Source organism: Chironomus tepperi, unplaced genomic scaffold (assembly GCF_022539635.2).
Source record: "Chironomus tepperi strain 1889 unplaced genomic scaffold, CSIRO-AGI_Ctep_v1 contig_12, whole genome shotgun sequence".
NCBI classification, from domain to species: domain Eukaryota; kingdom Metazoa; phylum Arthropoda; class Insecta; order Diptera; family Chironomidae; genus Chironomus; species Chironomus tepperi.
Window position 1 is genome coordinate 680,878 of NW_027226134.1, and position 25,615 is coordinate 706,492.

The window sequence follows — 25,615 nt, forward strand, 5'->3', positions numbered from 1 at the left end:
AGGAGCATATCGATGTACATTATCCGATGTACATAATGGGTATAGTAGGAATAATTGGAGCTATTTCATTACTTTTTATTCAAGAAAAGTCATCTAAAATGAAAAAGTAAGGATATTAAGGCAAACATAATGTGAATAACATAATTTCAACAACTCACGATATATATTTGAAAATTGAGTGTGTTTAACATGTTGCCTATATTTTCAGGGTGAATAGTCAAGCAGCCGAAATCAATAGTGCATATGTATCGGAATGAATGCCGGCTGTTGAGCAGTTAAGATGGATAAGAAGAACTTTTTTTTTTGTCGTAAAAGTTGATGAAAGCTGTGACAAAATGTTGAAGTACACATGCAATGATGAATTTATTCAATTTACTTAATAATTAATTAATTTTATATGTATTGTAGATCATTTACTTATTTTAGATACTATTGTATTAGATTTTTTGTTAATCATATTGTGATAATTTCAATAGAATTTATTATAAATCATAAGATGTCAATTATCATATTGAGAGAAACAATAATAAAAAAATTAGTATTAATTGAAGATAATTTGAAACTTGATTTAACATATTTTCCATTTCTTTAATTGTGTGTCTGATTTATAAAAAATTTCACATACCGCCTATCCTTGCTCTACCTAACAATACATGTTAAAAAAAGCAAATTGTTTATTTCTCTTTAAATGATCCATTCAACTTACTGCAAAAAAACTATATACATATATAAAAAATTTCTGATAAATTTTGTATTAAGAGAACCAACTATGAGGCACTTTTGAAGCATTGACGTAGTGGGGGCAGACGGTATAAAACACAAAAATAAAATCATGCTAGGTGCTTTTAAAAACCTGAATCATAATATTGCTCTCTAGTTGTCGACAATTACTGTAGCTGTTCAGTTCAGTTTGATTTTTTACTTTTTATCCATGCAATAAATTGAACTTTTTAAATTTACGCAAATTTTATCTCATTGTGTGATTAAATTGACTTTTTTTTCTAATTAAATTGTGAAGTGAAAAGTGAAATTTTATTTTAATTGTTAGATAATTACATAGACAATAATGAAGATTCTGATAGTGCTTGTAAGTTTAATAAAGACAAAACATTTTAACTATTTATAAGATATGGATCAAAAAGCAACAATTATAATTTGTTAACGATTTGTTTCTCTTTCTTTCATACGTGAGACATAATTGAAGTGCAATTTTATTATATTTTCAAGGTCTGAATTTACTTTCAATTCTTTCCATAAATAAATATTATTTACGCCAATTAATTTAATGAATTTGTCAAAGTAAGTCATAAAATGTAGGGCTGGTTCTTACGAGAATATTAAATGCTATGCTGACCATGTGACATAACATTGTCCTCTTTAATCATGGCAAGGCCAATGAAAAGTGAATAAATTATATCATAACGTGTATGATTATTAATATCATAAAAAATTGTAAATTTCTTAAAATTACACAGCTTACAAACCGTTCAATATCTTATAGCTTTTTACTGTAACATGAAGCAGTTCAGGTACTTGTTACTCTATCATTTTGGACGTCAAAAACAAAATGAGATTATATGTTATGAGATTAAATTTAATACGATATGTAGTTTGAGCTAATCGGTGATGTAATTGGAATGGGGAGATATAAATTATGAATATCGATGGGAGTTACCTCCTAGTTTCTTATAAAGAAAATATTTACAGTTTATCCGGATGATTGAGTTGTGAGATTCAGAAATCAATTTTATACAAATTTGCATTTCATGAACTTTGTTGCTTTTTCTTTAAACTTTAAAGAGAAATATTGTTAAAAGCTATATAAAGGAATTCCAACAAAAAAAGAGATTTCTATAAGAACTTTTGCATATAATTCAGAAATGGTTTATAAATTGAAAGCTTTTATAGAAGTATTGTGAGTTTTAAATTGTTAGTGAAATTTTCCTGTTTGTAGAGGATGATTATATTTAGTATAAAAGAGCATCAGCTATTCAACAATCAATATCAAATTGCATCAGAACTTTCTCAATTTCAAATGTTAAGCAAAAAGAAGGCTGACAAACGAGTTTTCGAAAAATGGGACTTTTTGGCCAAATGTCGGTTAAGGCAAAGATAGTTAATCCAAAATTTAAGTATCAATCAAACTCAATTTTTTTTTTAATTGACTATTAATGAGTTTTGTTGCTATTTAAAAATTAATGATGATTTTGAAAGGCAAAAAGTTTGGGGTTCAAATTTTGACTGTTTAGTTTCAAGACTTTAGGACTGTCAAAATAATCAGATTGAAGGTTAATTATGGATAGACAGGTATCCATCAGGTAAATACCCATAAAGGTATTTAGGTTAGCAGATGAAATTGATATAATTGGATTGATATGTAGGATCAAGTTTACAATTTTCACAAATCTAGGTTTCGAATAAATTTAGGCTCTCGTTTCCAACTTAAATTGGTATAACGTGATACTTTTAGATCCTTTCTATAAATAATTCAATCATTAGGTAATCTAGTAGCTCATTTTCTTTCGCTTCGTCCTGAATTCGAAGTCGAGTCGAATCAAGTCGACATTCCCATTCAAAATCTAAATCGACTTCAACCTATGCTTCTTTCGTACCAATCTTCGATCAACTGATCCGCTCCTTACTCCAAAGCTACAATTTCCAAAACTTTAAATCCGGAACAATTCCTGTTTCAAGTTTAAGTTCAAATTTCTCAAACTAAGAAAAATCAATACAAAAAAATGTTTCAATGGCTTCCAAAACCATTCAGAGAAAGTGACAATGCTCAAGCTTCCGATTAAACATTTAATTAGATTGGAAAGACAAAATCATTCATCCATGGGACAAAAGTACTCAATTAACAAATATTTGTAATTAGATAATCAATATTACATGTGCCCAACGTAAGTGGCTAGTGCAAAGTGGCATGAAAATGTATCTAATAAATTTTGAATTTACCACTTGATTACACTTTTCATTAAGCGGAATTAATATATATAAATTAATTTACTTTTACGTTTCCTAACCAAATCGTCCGTAAAAATGCGCTATTCTGTTGATAATACATTCGAGTTTGTTTGCTTCTCGTTTATGTGCAGATCAGTTTTTTATTATTATTATTTAATTCTCCTCTCTATGCTGCTCTCACATTTCATTTTTTTTCGTTCACATTCTTTTCATTGCTGCATATCCAATGTAACCAAAATATAAAAAAAATTATATTATATGTGATATTTTACCTACATAACCAAGTCAGTCCTCCAAGCGTACGTACAATTGAGATTGTAACGAACAAGCCTCAAATTTGACTTGTGATACAATTTTAAAACTTCTCTTATATAATCGCAAAATAATGCCATTGTTTCGTTTCATTTTTTGTAGGTTTTTTTTTGAAGAAAAGAAATTGATTTTTATTATTATTGCTTGTTATTAAGAGCTTTTGTGCCTCATATTAATCAATCTTTTTTTCGGATGTGAATTTCCAATCATTTACGCGTAAAAATTTTGATCGATTATAATTAAAATGGTTAAATGAGTTCAACTCAAATCAATTATTTGGCTTTCAAAAGCTCAATGAACTTGCACTTTTACTTGCTGCCTTGCTTTTTAGCAAATCAATTATACAATTTCGGATAGAAAAGTGGAAAAAATAAGTTAATTGATGGATTAAAGTTTTTCAATTAGTCGAATTTATTTTTGACTTCCGCTACTTTCTGTGCTCATCTTTAGTAACATGAATATTTCATATCCTACACGCTGACTGAACTCTTTAGATATTAAAGACACGTGGTTGTGAAAAAAAATTTCACTTTAGACGCTTCTCACATTGAATATTACTTTGTTTAGTGCATTATGCATCTCACGTCAATTTTCGTGAATATATTGGAATATTTTTTCGTCTTTTCTTCTTAGCTGCGACTTCAAAATGTCAAGTTGTAAAAAAGAAACTTATATTTTTTTCGCAAAATAAAAAACTATAAAATTATCAGCAAGAAGAAACGAGAAAATAAAAAAAAATTTACATGAAAATAATCCAACAGTTCAAAATCCATTCCATTTTTTTTTTTTGTTGCTATTATTATGGAAGTGAGAAATTCATTCAAATGTAAACTTTTAATTTGAAATTGCAAGAGAGAAAACTCGTTTTTTTTTCTTAGTTGTTTAATGTTGGTTGTAGGGAAATTGGATATGCATAAAAACAAAATAAGAAACATAAAGTGAGATGCACGACTGAAAAGAGCAAAAGACCTTGAAATCGTCACCACATTGCAGTTCTTGCGTGTCTTACCCACATTTTCCCATTATCATTTATTTCTTATATTCTCATTTTGCACCATGACTTTATATTGTGTATATGTTACCTCATGTCAGGAGTGAAACTTGAGTTCGGTTTTTGGGAATTTGATTTTGTTGATCTAACAGAAAATGTATAATTCCGAATACCGGATCCGGAGAGGGATTCGAACCCACGTCTCACAGTTTGTGGTCTAATGCCCCTGCCACTGAGCTATCGTTGGACATTCGACTATATGGCAAATTATCATATATAAATTATACATTTTGTATATCCCCTTAATACTGCACTTCCAATGATATACCGAAGATATCCATATCTTATAAATATACCTCATAATATACCCAACAATCCAAATTCAAAAAAATCATTCCGACGCCACCCCTGCCACATAAGATTAACAAAGATTTATTATCATTACACCAGCTATGCTGTATATCAACAGCATTATCGCAATATGGCCCAGCACCACCGCGCATAAATATCCCAGGCGCAATTCCATTACCATCAATTAGATTAGGTAATCAGCCACAACAACAAGGTAGAGCCGTTCCAACACAAATTCGTGTTAGAAAGCCAGCAAGACCACAACAATTCGAGCAACATTTCCAAGATGAAGCTAAACCAGTTATTGAAGAGCCAGAGGACGAATATGTTCCATCACATCCATCACCACCATCACCACCAAGAGCTTTGTTCACATCAGAACCACAGGATGTTGACATTCCATCAAATGCTCAAAGATTTAATATTGAAAGGCCAAAGCCAGTGCAACAACAACAACAACAACAGCAACCACAACGTAATTTGCCACAGCCAGTTCCACAAAGACCACGTGCACAAAACTTTGAGGATCAAAGACCACATCAAAAGGCACATCAACATGACGATAAGCCTAAAAAGCCAGTCGCACAAATTTTGAGAAAATATAGAGAAGAACATCCAGATGGATCGATTACGTAAGAAATTATATTTATAATGTTTAAATTGCAATAAGGAAATACTAATTGAGGATCTTCTTATTATTCATAGATGGGGCTTTGAGAATGATGATGGTAAGTAAAATTAATTAATCATTCAATCATAAATTTTTGAGGCAAATCTCATGAATATTTCAACAAAAAAAAATCTAATTATAGGCAGCTTCAAAGAAGAAACTATCGGAATTGATTGTATAACCCGCGGAATCTACGGCTACATTGGTAAAAATATTTCATTTGCATAAATGCCATTATGCATTTATATTATATTATATTTATTTTTAGATCCTGATGGTGAGAAACGTGAATACAAATACGAAACAGGAATTTTATGTAAGTTAAAATAACTTTAATTAATTCAATTGATTGTTGTCATGATTTATTGCATGAGACATGCGGAAGAAAAAGTATTAGAAACCAATTGAAATTTTTAGGATTATTGTGGATTATTCAAGTTAGCAATTGAAGGTGCCTCGATTGACTTTAGACTTTAGTAGATTTAGAATTTAGTAGAGTGGTCCCTAACATACAAAGAGCATGCTCACTTCAATAAACATACTCAAAGCATGTTTTTTTCTTAAAAATGAGCATCTGTTAGGGGATGTTGATCCCGAGCGGTGTTTACCTTAATTCCTTCGCATAACGTACAGATCAATTGTAATCCATGCCTTCCTTTTCCCAAGTGGCTCGATGCATCAAATTGTATTGTTCGACCATAAAAATGGACTATAAATAGCCATTATTGTGCCATCAAGCCACCTTCACGTCTTGCCATTAACACCTCGACGTTATGGTACCCTAGCCCAGAGCCATAGCCAGAAACTTTTGCTAGGGCCCAACCGTTTTTTCAAATCTATTTAAAAAAGCAAACAAAAAATTTAGAAGTAACAAAAACCTTACAAAATAAACGGTTTTCCAATTATCGGAGAAGGCCCCGTGCCCCCAATGACCCCCTTGGCTCCGCCCTTGCCCCAGCCACTACATTGCACTACTCAGCTACAACACTGAATAATTATTCCATTCGCCAAAAAAATAAAAACAGTCTCGTTTAAGTCGTCGTTAACAATTTTGTAGTCTGGAAACTTAATTGGCTGACGTTCAATAAAATAGTTCACTGTGTAGCTAGCTCATGACGATATAATCTAAATCTCATAATAAAACCACTAATTCACGATTAAATCAGTATTATTTTGTGGAAGCATTCCAACATGTGTTTAAATTATAATGCAGTTAAGAATTTAAAAGCTTTTTAAATGAGAGTCGGGGTTGAGTATTTTGACGTAATGAAGAATAAATAAGTTGATTCCGAGCAGCACAATGTGTTGGGTAGGACAAAGGTATGTCGGTTTATTAACGAGGTAAAGTGACTGCTTTTAGGTGCCGTAGTGTCCTGCACTATGAAACCATGCTTTTTGCCTATTAGGGTAAAATACGTGAACTTGTTGACCGACTGGAAAGTCTTAGTCTAGGTCTCGTGCTCTTTAATTACCACCAAAATGGAGTCTAAGATGAAGATTAGGTTTCTGTTAATCAAATGATTGAGTGCTTGTGGATTCAATTCCTGCTTTACAAATGAACTTTGATCTGAACTAAATGCTAACCTCAATCTTAGAAGGCAAAGATACCGTAGTGACTTTTAGGTACCGTAGTGGTCCTTTGCGGCTTTTAGATACCGTAGTGGTCTTTCTGTACGTTCTATGAAAGCATACTCTTTGCCTTGTTAGGACAAAGCCGTTAGAAGTCAGTTGGAATCTAGTCTTAGGACAATATTGATGACAAAACCAATAAAATCGATAAATTCTTTAAAAATGCAGTATAATTTGACTAATAAATTATTTCTTCCACAGGCGATCCTGACAAGCGTGACGATAACGAAGAAGACTTGGAAGATGACGAGGTTTTGGCCAATATCCCAAAAGGTCAATCAAAGAGACCTCAAAATCAGCAACAACAACAATACTATAGAAATTAAGAGTGTCATCGTTAAGTAGAAGGGAAGAGATGAAAAAAAGAAATTTTAATTAAATTTAATTTCAAATGAATAAGACTTAAAAAAAAAAATTAAGAAGATAAAAATACTTAAATAAAATCTTTTTGCATAAAATTCACAAAAATACTTTATTTTCTTTGATCAATGATTTTTTTTTTCACTTTTCATTTTTCTTTTTTTGTTTTTCAGTTTTTCAATGGAACTAAAAATTATTTCATTTTAATTATAATGCATTTTTTTTCTTCGAATCACTTTACATTTAATCATATATTAAATATACATATTGTAATTTAGTCTCGGTTAAGACCTTTAAATTTTCTCACATAATTTTCTTCTCTTTTTTTAAATTAGGAACATAAATATCAAACAAAAAAATATATATAAATAGCGTACGATTTCCTATTTAAGACTCTAAGATTTTTTTTTAATTAAACCAGATTAATTTCACTAAAATGGATAATTTTCAGCTTGAAATCTATGATTAATCACTGGAACTTTCTTTTTAAAAAATCTTGATATAATATAAATTTTAGCAGCATATATTTCGAGTAATCTATCACTAATTATTTTTTCTTTGATCTATCATCAATCGCGCAAGATTTATCTATAAAAATGAACGTTGAAAGGCCAGCAGTGCAGACACATCCATTTTAACAAAATTAATCCTTTTTTTATTTTCAGTGGTTCTTGAGTTTTGGTCGTCATGGAGTGTCATTTAGGTGGATCAAGACACATAAGAGTAAAATATCAATCAGGATCAACTGTATATTGTTCATATGCTCCACAAATTGATAGAATTTTCAAATTTCAGCCATCTCTGCCGAAATATTCCCTAACATACAAGCATATGCTCAGTGAGCACCTTACGACATTAAGGACGCATATGCTCAGTGAGCACCTTACGGCATTAAGCACGCATATGCTCAGTGAGCACCTTACGGCATTAAGCATGCATATGCTCAGTGAGCACCTTACGGCATTAAGCATATGCTTGTATGTTAGGGATAGGAACGTTCAGCACAATTGAAAAGCGTTTTTAGACACCTCATTCATGCCTACCCTTCCATCCGACGTAACGTTTTGTAACAAAATTAAGTTTATTAGGATTTAACTTGCCTTTAACTAGTTATAACGTATTTCTGTCTATTCGGGTATGAACCAAGTTTTGGAATCAGTAACAGAATTGTAAATCCGCTCCCTCGCCCGCTTCCCTCTACCATAAGCACTACATAATACCCGAACGTTCCCTAACTTCTATGAATCAGAGTTGCAAAACCGTACAAATTCTTGATAATTTGTATGGTTTTGTAAGAACAACCACAGATGCCTATTTTGCAACTCTGCTATGAACAACACACAAACCTCTGATTTCAATTTTAATCCTTCATTATAAGCATAGTTTCGATTCAAGCTTATATCTATCTACCTGACCAAAAATCCTTCAAGAACCACTAATTTTACTAAATTCGCTCTACGGATTGGCATTTAAATAAATGTGTAATTAAATTAAACAGGTAATTTTGGGACAATACTCATTTGTAAAAAATTAGAAATAAGAAGCCTTAGTAAATAACATAAAAGGATTTTTTAGGAATTAACATTTTTTGGTACTCAAATATTCAATTACCAATCCCAGATTTCATCAATTCTCATTCTTTCAAATTTTTATATAACTATTAATGATTTTTTTTAAATTTTTTTTGTTTATAACACTCACTTCTTATTTATTCTTACCGCCATCATTTTATTTCGAGGACAGAACAGAAAGCTGAGATGTGAAATCTAAGTAGTATTGATAAGATGATATATAATTTTTTTATTTATTTTTCTTACTTCTTGAATGGAAAGAGAGAGGGGGTAGATAAAATGAGTTTATTTTTTCTTTCTTTCATTATCACTCATCTATACATCTAATGGATTTTAATGGATCACATGAAACGCATATATGCAACAATTAGAGTAGATTAAGTTCTTCCTCTCACTCTCGTTCATCATCTTGTTTAAAATTTTTCATTTTTTACTTAATAATTTCTGATTTCATTATTATATTTTTTGTCTACGCAATATTTATGTTCGTTCGGGACATCTAGTGTGTACTATACCCATACGTGCCTTCTTACCTTCATCACTTTCGCCGCCACTATTTTCTTCCTCGTGAACAATTGCTGTGTGTACCAGAATGCCTGGTTGATTCTCAGAAGGAGCATGTATTTCGTGTACTTCACCTGGATTTAAATTAGCTAATGCAGCTAGCAAGTCATGATTAATAAGATGCGGTTCAGTTTCTTCGGCTTGTTGCCATCCCAATGGTGGACTTGAAGGCGGACTGATGAGAAATTGTTTCACAGGAGCTGGTGGCTGTAGATTTTTATTTGATATTGGGGTAACTGGCTGTGCAAAGTAGCAATTGATTACAGACTTGTTAATTTTAAATTGATGTAGTTGTATTCGAGCATTTGCTAAAAATAATCGAAATGTAGAGAGTATGGGATTATTTCTTTTTTCGTAATCGATTAGTTTCTAATACTAGTCGCTTGACTATTATTGATATTATTATTCTTACCAGCAGATATTGCATTACTGTAATTAACTCGCAATCGTCTAAAGCTTTTGAGCCATTGAAATGTCACATCATCTGAGAATTCACGAAATAGTGCTTCCATTTCAGCTTTCAATTCTTCGGTGTGGAAAACTTCAGAATGGATATTTGTAACAATGATAGATGTTGGTAAATCATCCAATGTTTCATTGTTTTCGGAATTTTCAGGCTCATCAATTTCAAATGGAAATGCCGGATGATCATTTGGCAATCCATCCACCTCGTTTACATAATATCCACTTTCATCCTCCATTGTCTGGAATATTTTTTTAAGGTATTTATTTTTCACTTTTTTCTTCACAGAATTTTTTTTGATAAAAATCAATAAAATAATTGCATCACAACAAAAGACTTAAAATTGATATAGATTCACTGATTCTATTAAACTCTATTATCCACTTATACTTTATGGATACTTACAACAACCTAAATATTTATTGATCAAAAACTGACTATAATTTCCTTACAATTTTCATCAAATTCAGGAAAATATTTCAAATTTTCTCAATAACCAGGGGAACAACAACTTTATTTTTTGCACAACACTCGATTTTGAATTTTAACCGTTGACATTTGTTTTCTTTCTCATTTTTAATGCACTTCAAGTGTAATTCAATGACTTATGATGTCTAATCCTGTTTAAATTAATTAAAAAACACAATATTACAGCAAAATCAAGTAAAATTCTCACAAAAAATTCCTCTAACCTTCCCTTCGATAAAAATTCAAATATTTTTCAACCGTTACTGCGATTTTTTCTCGGAAATTTTCTCATTCAATGATAAATGAAGAAAATCACTTCATGAAAATGTTTTTCTTCACACAAGATGATTTATGAATATTTACATGAGTGACACTCACGTGCTTGAAATTTAAATCACACAAAATATGTCCCATATTATATGTTTTTTCAATTTTAATTGAAAGCTGTGGTGAAAATTTTATTGACCGAATTGTGATGTGCACAGGATATGCTGTGAAAATACTCTTGAAGGGAATTGTAGTTTATTTTATAGTTCAGGAGAAAATGTTAATTATTGTTTAAAATCTATCAAAATCATGTCATAGGAGGATGACATGTGGACGTCTCATAAAAGCATGCAAATTAAAGCTTTTGATACAGATTGGGAATTGTGAGATAGGAGCTGACCTTGGGTATTATTAGGAATATAGATTGAATGATGAGCTCAGGGTGTAGAGCTAGAATCGCTTTATATTGACTCAAAAGCCTGGTAAGTGTTCTGCTCTGCCCACAACCTAGTCTTTTACTGGTTATTCCAAAGTTCCAGCGATCCTTAAACGGCATTCATGGTTTGACCCACGTCTAGACCTTCCCGACACATGTCTCACTTAATCACATTTCCATTTATCACAATCATAATCCCGAGAGGCGCAATATACTTAACCTCATTTTTCACCGTAAAAATGAGTCGAAATCAGCCGCACAGTGCTATCAGGATGACTTCGGGCATACCGATAATACGGCAACGTGATGGTGCTCTAGTAAACACCTAGTAAACACATTGCACTGTTCGGAAATAAGTGAATAACCTCAAAATCCCTCCAAAAAAAAACAGAGGAAAAATACTGCAAACCCACAAAAAAAGTTTGATAAGCACTGGATTAGCAGTGTTAAAAATAAATTCATCATTATGGTAATATCATTTTTCAAATGATTCTTAATCCGTAATCAAGCATGCTGATAAAAGAGACACACTATAAAATAATAATGCATTGGAATGCGGCAAATAAAACAACAACAAAAAACAGGCAATAAAAATTGTAAAAATATCATAAAAGTCACTGCAGTAGTGGTGACGGGAAGGAGTAGGAGGGAAGAGCGTAAAGTTATCCAGAAAGCCAAAAGGATTTTCTTATATAAAATTTTTATTATTTAAGTGTCAGAATATTTATTTAAAAAATTATGTATGTACATATGCGGAAGCAAAAATCAGAGCTAAATCGTTTCTTATTTGCAAGTGTTTTTTTTGCAACATTTTTATATGGTTTAAAAGTGCCATAAAATTGCGGTCTCCATTTATGATGATATATGATGAAAACTCTACATGAAATGAAATGAAATATGTAAAATACTTCAGCGTGGATTTATATTTGGTTGAAAATAGTCTCAGTTATTAATGAGACGGTGAAGGAACAAAAGTTTTAACTTTTAGCATTTAAAAACTGCGGCAAAAAGTGAATTAAAGATTTTTTTTTTCACCCATTCTCACACTTTATGCATCCATGCCACACTTCCTGTTATGGTGCATTAATTCTTACATTCCCAACCCCTTACATCTAAGTGGGACAGTTTTACTTGTTCTATTTTAACTTCTTTTTTTTTTGTTCTTTTTATGTGTATGCATGCTTTTATAACATAAGGAAGTAACAGCATAAATAAGTAATATTGTGTGTGTCTGGGGTTAAATGACATAAACTAATTAAATAAATTTATTATTTTCCGTCTTGTAAAGTTTTCATTACTTGAGAATTGAGGGGACTGTGATTTGAATATTCGTTTGTTCAGGCGCCTTTACAATAGAATTATCAAGATTCAGATGCCTTCACACACTCCAATTTTGAAACTCAGATGCCTTCTTCAATTGCCTTAGCATTATTTTAGATTCAGTCGTCTTCACATAGAAATTTTGAGGTTTATTTTACATTAGAAATTTTGGGACTCAGGTGCCTTCACATAAGCAATTCATTGTTTCATACTTTTTTGAATTCAGAGCCTTCACATTAGAAAGATTAAACTGAAATTTTTGATTCAGGTGCCTTCGCACTATAATTTTTGAGATTCAGGTGCCTTCAAACTGGAATTTTTGAGATTCAGGTGCTTTCACAAAATAATTTCAAAGGCTTTTTTCCCAAATTCAATTTAAATTCCAATTTTTCGTTACAAAAATTTTCAATTTAAAATTCAATTATTCAAACCGAAGACCCCCACTATTTTTAACGAAACAACACATTATTTCTTAATTAATATCATTTGTCGGCAAATAAACCTGTATCTTCAATTTATCATATACACTGCTTTAAAATTTGACTTAGTTCGGTTGAATGCTACGACTGCATTGACATTATTAAAAATTCATTCTGTTTCAATGATGAGAAAAGTTAATTCAACTCATGCTTCTGACACTCATTTTCCTTTATTGCTAACAGTTGAGGCTTCTTGTAAATGGTACTGATTTTAAATTAAGATTTATTTGGGATTTTTATTGGAGTTAAGGAATGCAGACGACAGATGATGTTTATATTGCGGAAAAAAAAATTTTAACGGTTATTTTGAATTTGAAAACCTTACAACAGTCAAAAATTCAAAACATTTGTAGGGTTTTAAATGAAAAATTCAATTTTAATTCCATTGAAATCTAAAAATACCGCGTTTACATCGAGTTGACAAACCAGTTGACAACTTTTATCAGTATTTTATTTGTACACGTGCCGAAAAAGTTTAAAAAACAGAAAGTACACCAGTTTTCTATCACACCAAATGAGGTATTCGCCTAGACAAGTGAGTGTGACGAATTAATAATTTTATCTTAAATTGTGTTTAGTGTCAAAAATATCGAAAGTAGTTGATAATAATATTTAAATGAATAATTGAGGGAACATCCGTAGTTTAAGTTTATAGGAATTTTGTAATTTGAAGCCTTTAATTCAAGTTTTTCAAATTTTCAGTCTTATCGACTCCATAACCTCGTCTGGAAGTTGTACATCAATTCTGAACTCCCTTTAGAGTCTGTGAATGTGGACGAGTGACTGATTCAACTCTAAAAAATTCAAATAATTGGGAAATGGATTTAAAAAATCTCCATTTATGATAGACATACTTTGTAAACAACCGCAATGGATTTTTTAAAAAAATACATTTGACACTTGAGATGAGATAATAAGAAATGTTTACAAATATCACTAAGCAGACATAAGATATGATTTATTTTTTTGGAATGTTTATTCCTTACATGAGCATGCACTAGTTTAATTGAAAAATATGCGGCACGTGTAAATGTTTGATACTGCTTGATAGTTTTGGGCTATTCAAAATTTACGTTATGACTTCTACAAATAGGCATTTGTTTATTGACAATTTCAGAAGTTAGCAACAGAATTAATTTAAGAATGTGTCTTTGAAAATGAAAATATTTTGTAACGGTCAAAATTTGAATTGCTGAATTGTGCTGAATCGATCAAATTCAAAATTTTTACCGTTAAAATTTTCTTCAAGATTTGAAAAGAAACTGCTGAATTGTGCTAAATGGTTTAAATTCAGAATAATTGCTTCATAATTGGAAATCAAATCGCTGAATTGTGCTGAATTACTTAATTTCAAATATTTTTCCGTTAAAATTCTCTTCAAAATTGAAAAATAAATCGCTGAATTGTGCTGAATGAATCATTCAAAATTTTTTACCGTCGAAATTTCCTTCTAAATTGAAAATTCAAAAGCTAATCCTTAAAGGAGCTATAAAAATTTTAAAAATAAATAACAGTTAGTTTTTACGCTTACGTGTATTAATAAAAATGTAAATTTCCTCCTCAATTTTACCGTCAACCCACATTGAATCCTTTAGTTGCTGTAAGGTATTTGACATTTATTATTGATATTGCATTTTCTTTTCCGTTCAAAAATTTTGTTCATCTTGAGCTCATTAGTGCGAATAATATTCAACCCTCGATGGAAATTATGAGTGTACATAATTCAATTAATTATGATATGTGTGTGTTTTAGTGGAAAAACACATAGTCGTGTGCTACTGATGGAAATCCTACCTAAAAATCCCATGAGAATCATGATAGTCCATTATTATTATTAGCACATGTATCAGTATCCATTTTCAAGTACAAGCAATGTTATGTTGAGAATATATTTAATCTATCTGTTGTGAATTATGTTACAGCACAAAAAAATATTCATCATTTAATGATAAGCAGGAATCTAATGCATTATAATAAATTTTAAAAACTTCCACTGCATCAAAAAAATTGTGTACTTTGAGCTTTTTTTGTTGTTGTTGCTGCTCCCCCCAAAAAATCTGAGTAATGCAGATATTGAAAGCACGACAGGAATTATTCTCAATTTCGTGCTTCTCTCACGCTCTTCGTCGTCGACATGCAGTCTCATTCTCTCTGTTATGTTAATCTGAGCTTGAAACTTAAAAGCTTATTTGATTTGTCACTTAATTGGTCATAATAATTCACAGAAAACCGTTTGTTTTGGATTTTGAATTAAGTTTGATATTTTCGAACTTTTATTGCATTTAATCTTAATTTTGAGAAAATTCTAAATTTAGGTAATTTTTGGTCATTTTGCAGGTTCACATCAAGTTAAATACACAACTTCGAACTGTATACTAAAGAAAGATCATTAATATGATAAGCAGTTTTGATCGGGAAAGCTCAATAATGAGGACGGACTTAATTTCGAATTGTAAACAAAGATTTAATTTTTTCAATTTTGAAAGGAATTTGAGCTTTTTTGAAACACTTAACGGACAAGATTGTTCTTCAATATTGTTAGTATTATACAAACCAAGATATATAGATGTGTACATACAAAGTATACTCGACCATAGTACGGAAAACTAATGTAAACAATAACATTTGAAAAATATTGTAAAATTACATTCAAAAATTTTCATACAAATATAAAAAGATACATTATTTTTGAGCTTTAGTCAATGCTTTGCAATGCTTCTGTACTAACTAAACTCATTTAAAAGTAGAAATTTTGCAAATCGAATTTTTACAATTTTCTTTCTTAGTGTTAAAAAAAATTCAAATTTTTGACCGTTAAAAACGACCGAATTTTTATGAACACATCTATATATCTTGATACAAACCAGAGCTCGATATCAATTTGACGCAAATTTTCCATACAAAATCCTAGTCAACTTCGAGTAGGGTGACTGGGATGGACCTAAATTTTTTGGCCAAAATTTTTAGGCTAAATTAGCCTAAATTTTTAGGCAAAAATTTAGAAAAAGTTCAATTATTTTTCTTTTGAACTTAAATATTGATCTTGGAAAATTGGAAATATATTAAGCCGTTAAATTCAGCCTAAAATTTTAGGCCACTAATCTTAACTATAAATATTTAAATCCAATATTAAATCCAATACTCATGGAAGTTTTTTGCCCTAAAAAATTAGGCTAACAAAAATTTCACAAATATAGCCTAAAAAATTAGGCTAGCAAAACTTAGCCTAATATTTTAGGCTGGTGTGAAATGCCTACCTAAATTTCTAGGCCATTTAAAATCCAGCCTAAATTTTAGGCTGGTGAGAAATGCTTGCCTAAATTTTTAGACCATTAAAAATCCAGCCTAAAATTTTAGGCCAAGAAAAATCCAGCCTAAATTTTTAGTCTGATGAGAAATGCTTGCCTAAATTTTTAGGCCATTAAAAATCCAGCCTAAAATTTTAGGTGGGTGAGAAATGCTTGCCTAAATTTTTAGGCCATTAAAAATCCAGCCTAAAATTTTAGGTGGGTGAGAAATGCTTGCCTAAATTTTTAGGCCATTAAAAATCCAGCCTAATTTTTAGGCTGATGAGAAATGCTTGCCTAAATTTCTAGGCCATTAAAAATCCAGCCTAAATAGTTAGGCTGGTTAGAAATGATAAATGTTGTGTTTACGAGCTTATTAGGTTGCTCAAAGATCATGTGCAGCGTGAAAGTGTAAGACTACATCAGGCAGGTTAGAGCGAGGAGCCAATAAGAACGGGCTGCCAGTTAATGAATACAAGAATTAATCGTTGTAGCAACAGAGGTTATGTATGCTTGTAAGATCGCATTTAGCTATTGGCAAAAATAAATGTCAATGACTTTGTCTACTTGGAATCCATTGTTGACATTAACTTTCACAAATTAAAGTACAAGATTCTAATCCGAGTGAGTCGAGAAAAAATTTTCACATATTATTTTTTGAATCATATGTAGTGAAAAAGCGGTTCACAGCCTCCCTTTGTAGGCTAGAGACAATAAGCGTCAACAAAGGAGTGGTACTGATTCCACTATACACTGTAGATATACTGAGTGCTGTGGTCTGGTGCGTACCCTAAATCTATTAACAATCATCAGCCGCGAAGCGCCCTAGTTCAACTCTGGATTTCAAAGATCTAAATAGCTTAAGGTTTTTTTAAAGATATTTAATGGTTCAAAGTTACAGAGAACTGCTGAATTGGTGCCTTTAAATTTAGAGTCACTTGGATGAGAGAAGGAGATCAGAAGTAATGTAGGAGCCATGCAGAATTGTATCAATTCTTTAGAGAGGCCTCCATTAAATAAGGTGTTCTAAATTTGACTTCGTAGATGATAAAAGAACTTGAAAAGAACTCGTAGACTACCAAAGACCTCTTGGAAGAAAGCTTTCAAAGATCATTAATTGCCAATTGAGACGGAAGCAGCTTTCGGTGCCAGATGAGAGAGGCCATTACTGCAGACTTATTTTTTTTTTTATTATTTTAGCCTTAAAATTTAGGCTGGATTTTTCTTGGCCTAAAATTTAGGCTGGATTTTTAATGGCCTAAAAATTTAGGCAAGCATTTCTCACCCACCTAAAATTTTAGGCTGGATTTTTAATGGCAACAAATTGAGGCATTTAAAAGCTTAAAATTTAGATTTTGCTAGCCTAATTTTTTAGGCTATATTTGTGAAATTTTTGTTAGCCTAATTTTTTAAAAAAACCCTTAGTTTTGGATTTTGGATTAAAATTGTTATTCAGTATTAGACTTTTAACGGATTATACAAATTTTAGAGTTTAATTCGACTTTACTAAAAATTTTAAATTTAAGTAATTTTTTTTGGACAGTCGACTTTACAGGTTCACAACATGTTCATGATACATAACTTTATGCTGTGAGATGATATAACTGACAAGCATTTATATTCAAGATTAGACTCAATTTGGAAAACAATCTAATTTCAGATTTTCCCTAAACAATTTTGAATTTTTGTATTTATAGCCATTTAGGAAGCTTTTCTAACGGATTTTTAATGGCAAATTGATTTCAGAGTTTTCTAATTTCTCCAAACCAATAGCTTAACATCATTTTTCCTTCCTTTGTCAATCAACTGTTATTTAACATTCAAATTATATCTGCACCTAAATTAGTTGATTTTGCCTTTTTTTAGCTCTTTTAGGCAACAGTAACTATTAAATGTAAACTATCATAAAGATTTTAGTTTGTTTTCTAACTTGAAACAGTAATTATCTTCAAGTAGACTAGATTTTGAAATGCAAAAAAAAATCAGATTGTAAACAAAGATTCGAATAGTAAAGAAATTAAGATTTAAATGTTTCTGGTCTAATTAAACAGCTAAGATCTAGCATAGGATTAAAATTTAGATCATAATTTAAAGAAAGAATCAGTTTAATTTGATGACTGGTTCTGAAATTTAATAGCTAAATCTAGCATAATTGTACTTAGAGCATAAACTAAAAGTCAGTATATTTTTAAGAAAAAAAAATTGTTCCAAATTTTGTAAGCAAAGATTTAAAAATTCAAATTTTGAGCTTATTTGAAAGCTCTTTTAAAATTTAAATATTCAATCGTTATTGATACATAATCAATTCAGGATGTAATGTGTATAAAGCAAAAAATATATGGAAAAACCCGATAAAAAGTCGGAGCTCTCTCACAAAAAAAAATATATATTCAATATAAAGGTACGACAGTTGCGGATTTAAAAAAAAAGAAGAAATAATTGAAAGCAATGCAAAAAGCACGTTGTAATGATATTGGAATTGTTTTATGAAGGCAGTAGCTATTATTGCAAATGTAGCGATGAGAGAAAAGAAAAAAAACTTTACTCATAAAATTGAGAGAGCCTGAAATAATGGCATTTTAGTGTTCCACAGTATTTCAATTTTTCGCTGTTGGTAATTTTCGCTTTTAGTTGTAACTTGAATTTTCCCGATGATAGATCGTGATTTTTTTTGCGCTCGGTTAAATAAAAAAAAATAATAAACCTTATTTCTTTTAGTCGTTCGACTGTGTGTCTCACACCAGACCAATTATGACAGCAAGAAGTATAAATTAAAAATCTTTTTTTTTTTTTGATAATAATTTTTAAAAATATAAAAGTGAAGTAAATTTATAGCAAAAAAAAACTGTATATTATATAAATTGTACGGTCTTATCAGTGTGACAAAGTTCAAAGTAATTAAGCTGAAATTGCAAGTTTCTTTAAGTGAATCTTTCCAACAATCTAGTAGAATGTAAAAATAAACACATAAAAAAAAGTGTTAAATAAAAAATAACAAATAAAAAAGCTTTAGTTATTGTTATCACTTAACAACAATAGCCGACACTTCTTACATTCATTTGTTCATTTGTTCATTCATATACAAGTCAGTCAGTCAATTCATATTGAGATGAGAACACTTTTTTTGAACATTTTGAATATAAGAATCTGTATGCGCAATATGAAAATTTATGTAAACACCTTTGAGGAAACATCAGCAGTCAGCAGTAACAAATTTTAACTACATAACAACTGTTTGCATAAAAGATTACAAGAGGCTTCAAAATGGTCGATTGACGGTATTTAAATTGATCGTTATTTATTATTTTTGAATTTTTTGTTCTGAAGTTTTTCAATTTCAAATATTTTTTGACCGTTAAAAATTTCAAAATTCTTTTTGACGGTTTACCATTTCAAATATTTTCTGACCGTTGAAATTTTCAAATATATTTTGACCGTTTTGCATTTCAAATCCTTTTTCGACCATTATTATTTTCAAACATCTTTTAGCCGTTAATATTTTCAAATACTTTATGACTGTTTTGCATTTCAAATAATCTTTGACCGTTGAAATTCTTTTTAATAATTTTTATCTTAATTTCCTGCTAATCGCGTTTAACCAAACCAGATGCCCATAAAAATTCATGCAAGCAAAAACAAAAATAATATTAAATCGGAAGCGGAACTAGAGAAAAAATAAGCGAAAGTAATTTTTAGACAGTCGTCATCGTTTACGTACGAATAAAAAAAAATTGAATGAATGAGCGAATACTGTAACAAGAAGAAGAAATGCAGTTTTATAGAGATTGGAAAATCAAAGATTACTTGGTAAATTGTATTTAAAAAAAACATCAACTAGTTGATAATTAATTCAAATTAAAATTTCTTGAAACTTTATATATTTTTATTTCACGATTAAAGACACGTGCTGTTACTGATAAGACTTTAAATTAAATTCACATTCATATTATGTAATTCTCAATATCAGAATGATTGCATTAATTAAAGAAAAGTTGACACACTCGAAGAATTTTTTAAAAAATCTCCGAAAATATTTAAAGAATCTGCGAAACAACCTTCAAAAAGTCAAAACAAAGATGTGAGTAGCAAATGCCTCGGTGTGTTAGTTTGGTATCAGTAAATGCGCATTGATCTTGGTATTAAATTGACTTTGTGGGTTGCTTTGTTGCCCACGGTGAAAATTTTCCATTGACTTCTTAAAAATAATTTTTCAACTTTTTTTAACGGTTTAGTAAAATTTGAAATTTTTAACAGTCTTGTAAAATTCAAAATTTACAACGGTTTTGTAAAATTTGAAGTTTAAACGTTCTTCACAAAATTTCAGTTTCTAACGGATTTGGAAGTTTTGAATTTCAAAGATTCTTCTAAAGCTGCAATTCTTAACGGTTTTGTAAAATTTGAATTAACAAGATTTAGTTTCTAACTTGAATTCCCAACGGTTTTGTAAATTTTGAACAAGCAGAACTTGATAACAAGTTCAAATTTTAATGTTTTTGGGTTAAAATTTATTGACATTTAAAATTTAAAGCACTTAAAAACTAATTTAGACGAACTAATCACAACCAAAGTGATTATCAATGATTACTTCATCCAAAAATAGAAGAAACAAAAAAAAAATTTGTCGACAAACTGGGACATTTATAATATTACATAATTCAACAACAGAACGAAAAAGAAAATAAATATTATCTCATCAGCGGAGAAGCTGAATTTAGCCGTAAAAACGTTTGAGATTTGTTGTGAGTTGTTTCATTCAATTATCAACAGTCACGAGTCATCATAATCTTGAACTTGAAATAAAATTTCGCCTCCTGTTCTAGATAACAGAGACGAACAAACAAGACACAGTAAGGAACATCAGGTCATAAAGTATCAAAACAAGTCACAAGAAGGTAGCAGTAAGTCATTCAATCATTTGTACAATGTATATATTTATTTCCATAATTCCATATTGCATAATTTGTGACGATGATCTCATGTATGTAATGTCATCTGACTATGAGAGAAGCAAGCAAAGAAGAAAACAGAGACTTAAAGCCGGTAAAGCAATGAAAAATATTTCATCGTTACTGGCTGCAATACTAAACATTATATTAGAGTATATGGCTTGAATCGCTGCTGCAGAAAAAAAACTCACGCACGAGACTTATTTAGAATTAAAGCGATATCGTCGTCATCATTAACATCATCACTTGCCCATTTAAAATAATGTGTTTTGCATTTTATTCAAGTGGGATTTGATTGAGTGAGGCGCATACACACACAAAAATGTTTTTTTCGTATGAGAATGAAGTTTCTTCTCGCTCGCTATTCTCATATCGCCTTTAGTCAAATTCATAAAAAAAAGCCCACACACGAATACAGAAAGCTTCTCCAAAAAAAATTTAAATCTCGTCGTGTTCGATGTAAAAAAAATTTGTACACAATTGAACATTTTTTTGGATATTAGATTGAAGCTATTTGATGACACAGGGACAGGGCGTGATCTGGGGGAGTTATGTCGTGTTTGGTGTCAATCCCTTCCTCTTATACTCGACAAGCCTACTCGTCTTCCCACCACATCTTTCTGGCTACACCCCTGCCCCCACTCCTTTCAAATTAGAAAACCTTAAGTTACCCAAGAAATAGGTGTGGCTAATTCCTTACCCCACTACCCCTAGCAGGCAAAGAGCGCGCTTTCAAGAGCAGATTAAGGTAAAAGCAACGCTCGCCAAGAGCAGACCTCCATGAGCATGTCTAATTGCCTGTTAGAGTACCCGTAACAAAATTGTTCTGAAAACCACAACATTTTTACAAAGCATACAAAATATCAACACATGTCCCCTCCTCAGTGTGTTATATAATAAGCGAAAGGCCCCTTATCTCGACACAGATAAGGGGTGTGGCAAACCAGAAATTTTTTGAAGTGGTTGATATTGAATTCCTCATAGTTCGTATTATAATTTTCAAGAACCATTGTAAACAGAAGCATTTACTGTCAAGTGAAGGATCAAACCTTCGTACTGACAATTTTTGTATAGGAAGAGAGGATTGATATTTTTTGAGTAACGAAAATAGTGAAACCGTGCGAGACAAATGAAGAATTAAACCTCTTATATCATTACCCAATGGAAGCCGTCTATATTTGGCAGCCATGAGGAGAAATGCATCAGTAACAGAGGTTTAGTGTAGTCTTTAAATCTCCGTGGCGGAGCTTTTATGCAAAGCAGGCTCCGTCACGAAGCCTTTATGTGACATCCATATAAAGGCGGCTTCCATTACTGACACAACCGCGTTTCCTGTTCAATACTCTGAATCCACTCTTATCGTAGTAAGTAACAGAATTCCGAGTCGACTGGGATTTTATATGAAAAAGGTGATTTGACTTGACTCCTCCATATGGAATTCAAGTCGATTTCAAGCTCTGGTAAATAAGAGATCAGTGGATGGACTGATATTTTACTCATACTAACGATAAGTCTGGAAAATTAATCATGTACCAATCTCTGTGTGTCGGATCTATCGAATATTACTAAATAATTTCTAAGACGCAGCCAGCGATAGAGCCAGTTTTAGACGTCAACTGACAGAGGCCATGGATCACAGCTGATCTGTACGGCCAGCGAAGAAGACTAAAAGAACTGAATTTTAATCCGGTCAAGTGTAATGCACCAAATAAAAAATTGCATCCAAATCTTTTGTTATTAGAAATGAAAAAGAATGACTCATAGGGAGGGGTATGCAGTTAAAAGTATTGTCAACGTGACTACACAGCCTAATGTCTGGAACTGTATCATTATCAGAACTAAATGCAGTGAAATTCTTCTATCCAAGACGAGCTGTTTAAACACTACTGGAATTGATCCATTCATTAAATTTTGAGTCATAAATACAAAAAAATAAGCAATGTATAGGAACACATTCAAATAGAAAAAAAGTGACATATGCTTTACTGCTCAATTAATCCAACAGCAAGTTGAATAATATTAAATTTTTTTTTGCACAAGTACCACACAACGCACATAAAATTTATTATATATCTACACTTACTAGCTTGTTCCACAAATTGTACTCGCTTAAACACAAAAAAAAAAGAAAATTCGATATCAAATATTCTGTATTTGGTTGTGAGCGAACAAACACAGCAAATACATTCTTCTAAGTGATGACCTTCCGCTGTCTCGAAATATACATGAATAGAATTTTATTTTAGTTTTTTTTTTGCACATTTGTTTAAGCTCCAAAAATTTTCAATGATTCTATATCTACCAAAAATAGTAATTGTATTGGGCAACTTTTGCGGTTGCTGATGCGGAATGTCTGCATATAAGGCAGTAAAAATTGTTGAATTGAAAATAACGGTTTTAAAGATTTGAAAAATAACGGACTTTGGGATTTTAAATTGTAGTTTTGCAAATTTGTTGGTTTTTCAAATTTATCCATCCAATGGTTTTAATGATGTTTCTGAATTGGAGCAATATTAAGTCTCTGAAGATGCATTGAATTTAATCAAAAATCTTAATAATCTCAAATTTGATTGTTAACCGTTTCAAATTTTTCATAACCGTTATTTTTAAAAAATTCAAATTGGGTATTTTTGAATTCCCCTACAAATTTAAAATTCAAATCTTTTCCAACCGTTAATTTTAAATATTTTCTTAACCGTTAATTTTCAAACTTTTCTTAACCGTTAATTTCCAATTTTTCCTAACCTCTAAATTTTCTAAACTTTCAAGTTTCCAAACTCATTCCTAGTTTATCCAACTAATCCACACCCCAGAGTTCCTCAAGTCAATCAATCACACTCGAAAACAAGTAAAACTTTCATTAAATTTTAATTAACTTTCTTTTATATCCATTGATAATGAAGAAATTGACAATGTTTATATCAGCAATGCGCTACGCAATACAATGACACATATCTTCTTGCGGACACTGCACTGCCTTAAAATGAGACCAGTTCATTTAATTGGACACTGCCAAAAATAAAGAGGAGGCAAAAATATTTTTACGGGCATTGTTTCAAAAATTTTTATTAGTTGACTCCATTCAGCATTAAATTATTATATTATTCAGGTCTATAGATGTTGTCTATTGATGCAGTCAGCATAGAGACATGAAAGCAGACCTTTAACTTGCTTCGCCTCTCTTATCTTCACCTTTTTTTTGTTCCTCTCCTTCTATTATGCAACGTCTATCCACATCAATAGTGTAGATACATGTATGTACATGACAAAAGAGAGAGAATAGATGAAATTCCTTTGAGGTATGAATAGCAAGGCGCAACTTTTTTTAAATCTTTAATAAATCTTTTTTGTTGCTTGCTTCTTCTAAATTGACATGATTATAAAATTTATGTATACATATGATCATTTCATTCATATTGCATACACTTGATGAAACTTTTATACTCAATATGACAAATAACGTCGTGTCTGCTTCTTACTTCTATTTATTTGAGTATGATATAACAGCCGGAACCGAGAAAAAATAAAAAACTATACGAAAATGTCTATGACCTTGGTAAAGAGTTACTGATGTTTCACAAAGAAAGCACATAATGGAATTAAATTTCAGTGAATTTACTCAGCCCATATAGTAGGCTATTATTGAAAAAACTTTATGCAATTGTTTGGTTTGATTTAATGCGGGCATTTATTATCATATAAATGAAAAAAAATTTAAAGGTTTTTTGGATGTGAAAAATGAATTTGAATGAGCAAATTCTATGCAATGTTAAATAACGGTCATTTGAGATTTGAATAATATTTATTGTACATAGTTGAAAACCCCTTTTCATACAAATGCTTATTTTGTTTTTAAGCTCTGAAGAATAAACATCATTGTGAATAATTAAATCCATTTGGAAGTTGTTTAATTAGTTTTATTAGTAAATAACCATTGTGCTGCATAACTCTACAATTATACAGTTTCTAAAGACTTCTTCAATGAAAAATTACAAAATTTTAACCAAATAGGCTTTTGAAATGTAAATTGTAGATTTCTTTTAGTGGAAATTTTGTTAGAATTCTGTTTAAGTAAACGGAACTATATGTCTATAATAGGCATTAGATTCGCAAATAGTAAATAAATCACAAGATTCGGTAGAATTCTGTGGATTTACTTACGAGTAATTTTGCTGAATAACGTCTTCAATTTGCACTATAAACTCATTTTAGGTTAAGCACCGATTAAGCAGTTTTAGAGTGACTTAACATCCCACCTCCCTACTTCCTACACTGTCGAATCAAACGAATTCTCTCTACGCCCCTAATAGTACATACCCAAAAATAAAAGAAGAATAGATGAAACAAAATTAAATCTTTACTGAACCAGGTCTTGCATATGATTTAAATGCCAAGTTTCAAATGCAGAATATAAATCATATAGGTCACATACCCTGCAGTTAGATGTTTTAGTTCAAAAGCTTGCAATAAATAGGTCAAATAAATCTATACTTTGGCAGTATAACGACGATTAAGATTGCCAGATTTTTCATTTCCT

At 30.9% G+C, this 25,615-nt stretch overlaps 3 protein-coding genes across 3 annotated transcripts in view; 2 read left to right on the forward strand and 1 right to left on the reverse strand.

The window, feature by feature from the left end:
* LOC139088443 (uncharacterized) overlaps positions 1 to 421 on the forward strand; it is a 46,087-nt gene extending 45,666 nt beyond the window's left edge. The window contains exons 21-22 of the mRNA XM_070637667.1: positions 3 to 106; positions 209 to 421. Coding sequence (XP_070493768.1) covers positions 3 to 106; positions 209 to 257 — 153 coding nt within the window. The 3' untranslated portion in view covers positions 258 to 421. The remainder of the gene's footprint in view (positions 1 to 2; positions 107 to 208) is intronic.
* A 442-nt stretch (positions 422 to 863) lies between these two features.
* LOC139088759 (uncharacterized) lies at positions 864 to 7,385 on the forward strand. The gene is made up of 6 exons (XM_070638042.1): positions 864 to 1,087; positions 4,718 to 5,250; positions 5,324 to 5,346; positions 5,431 to 5,493; positions 5,557 to 5,604; positions 7,119 to 7,385. The coding sequence occupies exons 1-6, from the start codon at positions 1,067 to 1,069 to the stop codon at positions 7,241 to 7,243; spliced, it is 813 nt and encodes a 270-aa protein (XP_070494143.1). The 5' UTR covers positions 864 to 1,066; the 3' UTR covers positions 7,244 to 7,385.
* A 1,734-nt stretch (positions 7,386 to 9,119) lies between these two features.
* Positions 9,120 to 10,387, reverse strand: sra (RRM_RCAN_like domain containing protein Sra). Its single transcript, XM_070638054.1, has 3 exons — positions 10,281 to 10,387; positions 9,825 to 10,116; positions 9,120 to 9,720 (listed from the first exon to the last, which is right to left on the reverse strand). Exons 2-3 carry the CDS (start codon positions 10,111 to 10,113, stop codon positions 9,329 to 9,331), a joined length of 681 nt encoding a protein of 226 aa, XP_070494155.1. The 5' UTR covers positions 10,114 to 10,116; positions 10,281 to 10,387; the 3' UTR covers positions 9,120 to 9,328.
* Positions 10,388 to 25,615: the final 15,228 nt, after the last annotated feature.

Bases quoted from the DNA above. Each gene is read 5' to 3' on its own strand.
- sra (XM_070638054.1), bottom strand. From the start codon at position 10,113: ATGGAGGATGAAAGTGGATATTATGTAAACGAGGTGGATGGATTGCCA. The intron at 9,721-9,824 runs GTAAGAATAATA...GATTATTTTTAG, and splicing joins CAGTAATGCAATATCTGCTG to CAAATGCTCGAATACAACTA.
- LOC139088759 (XM_070638042.1), top strand. From the start codon at position 1,067: ATGAAGATTCTGATAGTGCTT. The intron at 1,088-4,717 runs GTAAGTTTAATA...TCATTACACCAG, and splicing joins TGAAGATTCTGATAGTGCTT to CTATGCTGTATATCAACAGC. The intron at 5,251-5,323 runs GTAAGAAATTAT...TATTATTCATAG, and splicing joins CATCCAGATGGATCGATTAC to ATGGGGCTTTGAGAATGATG.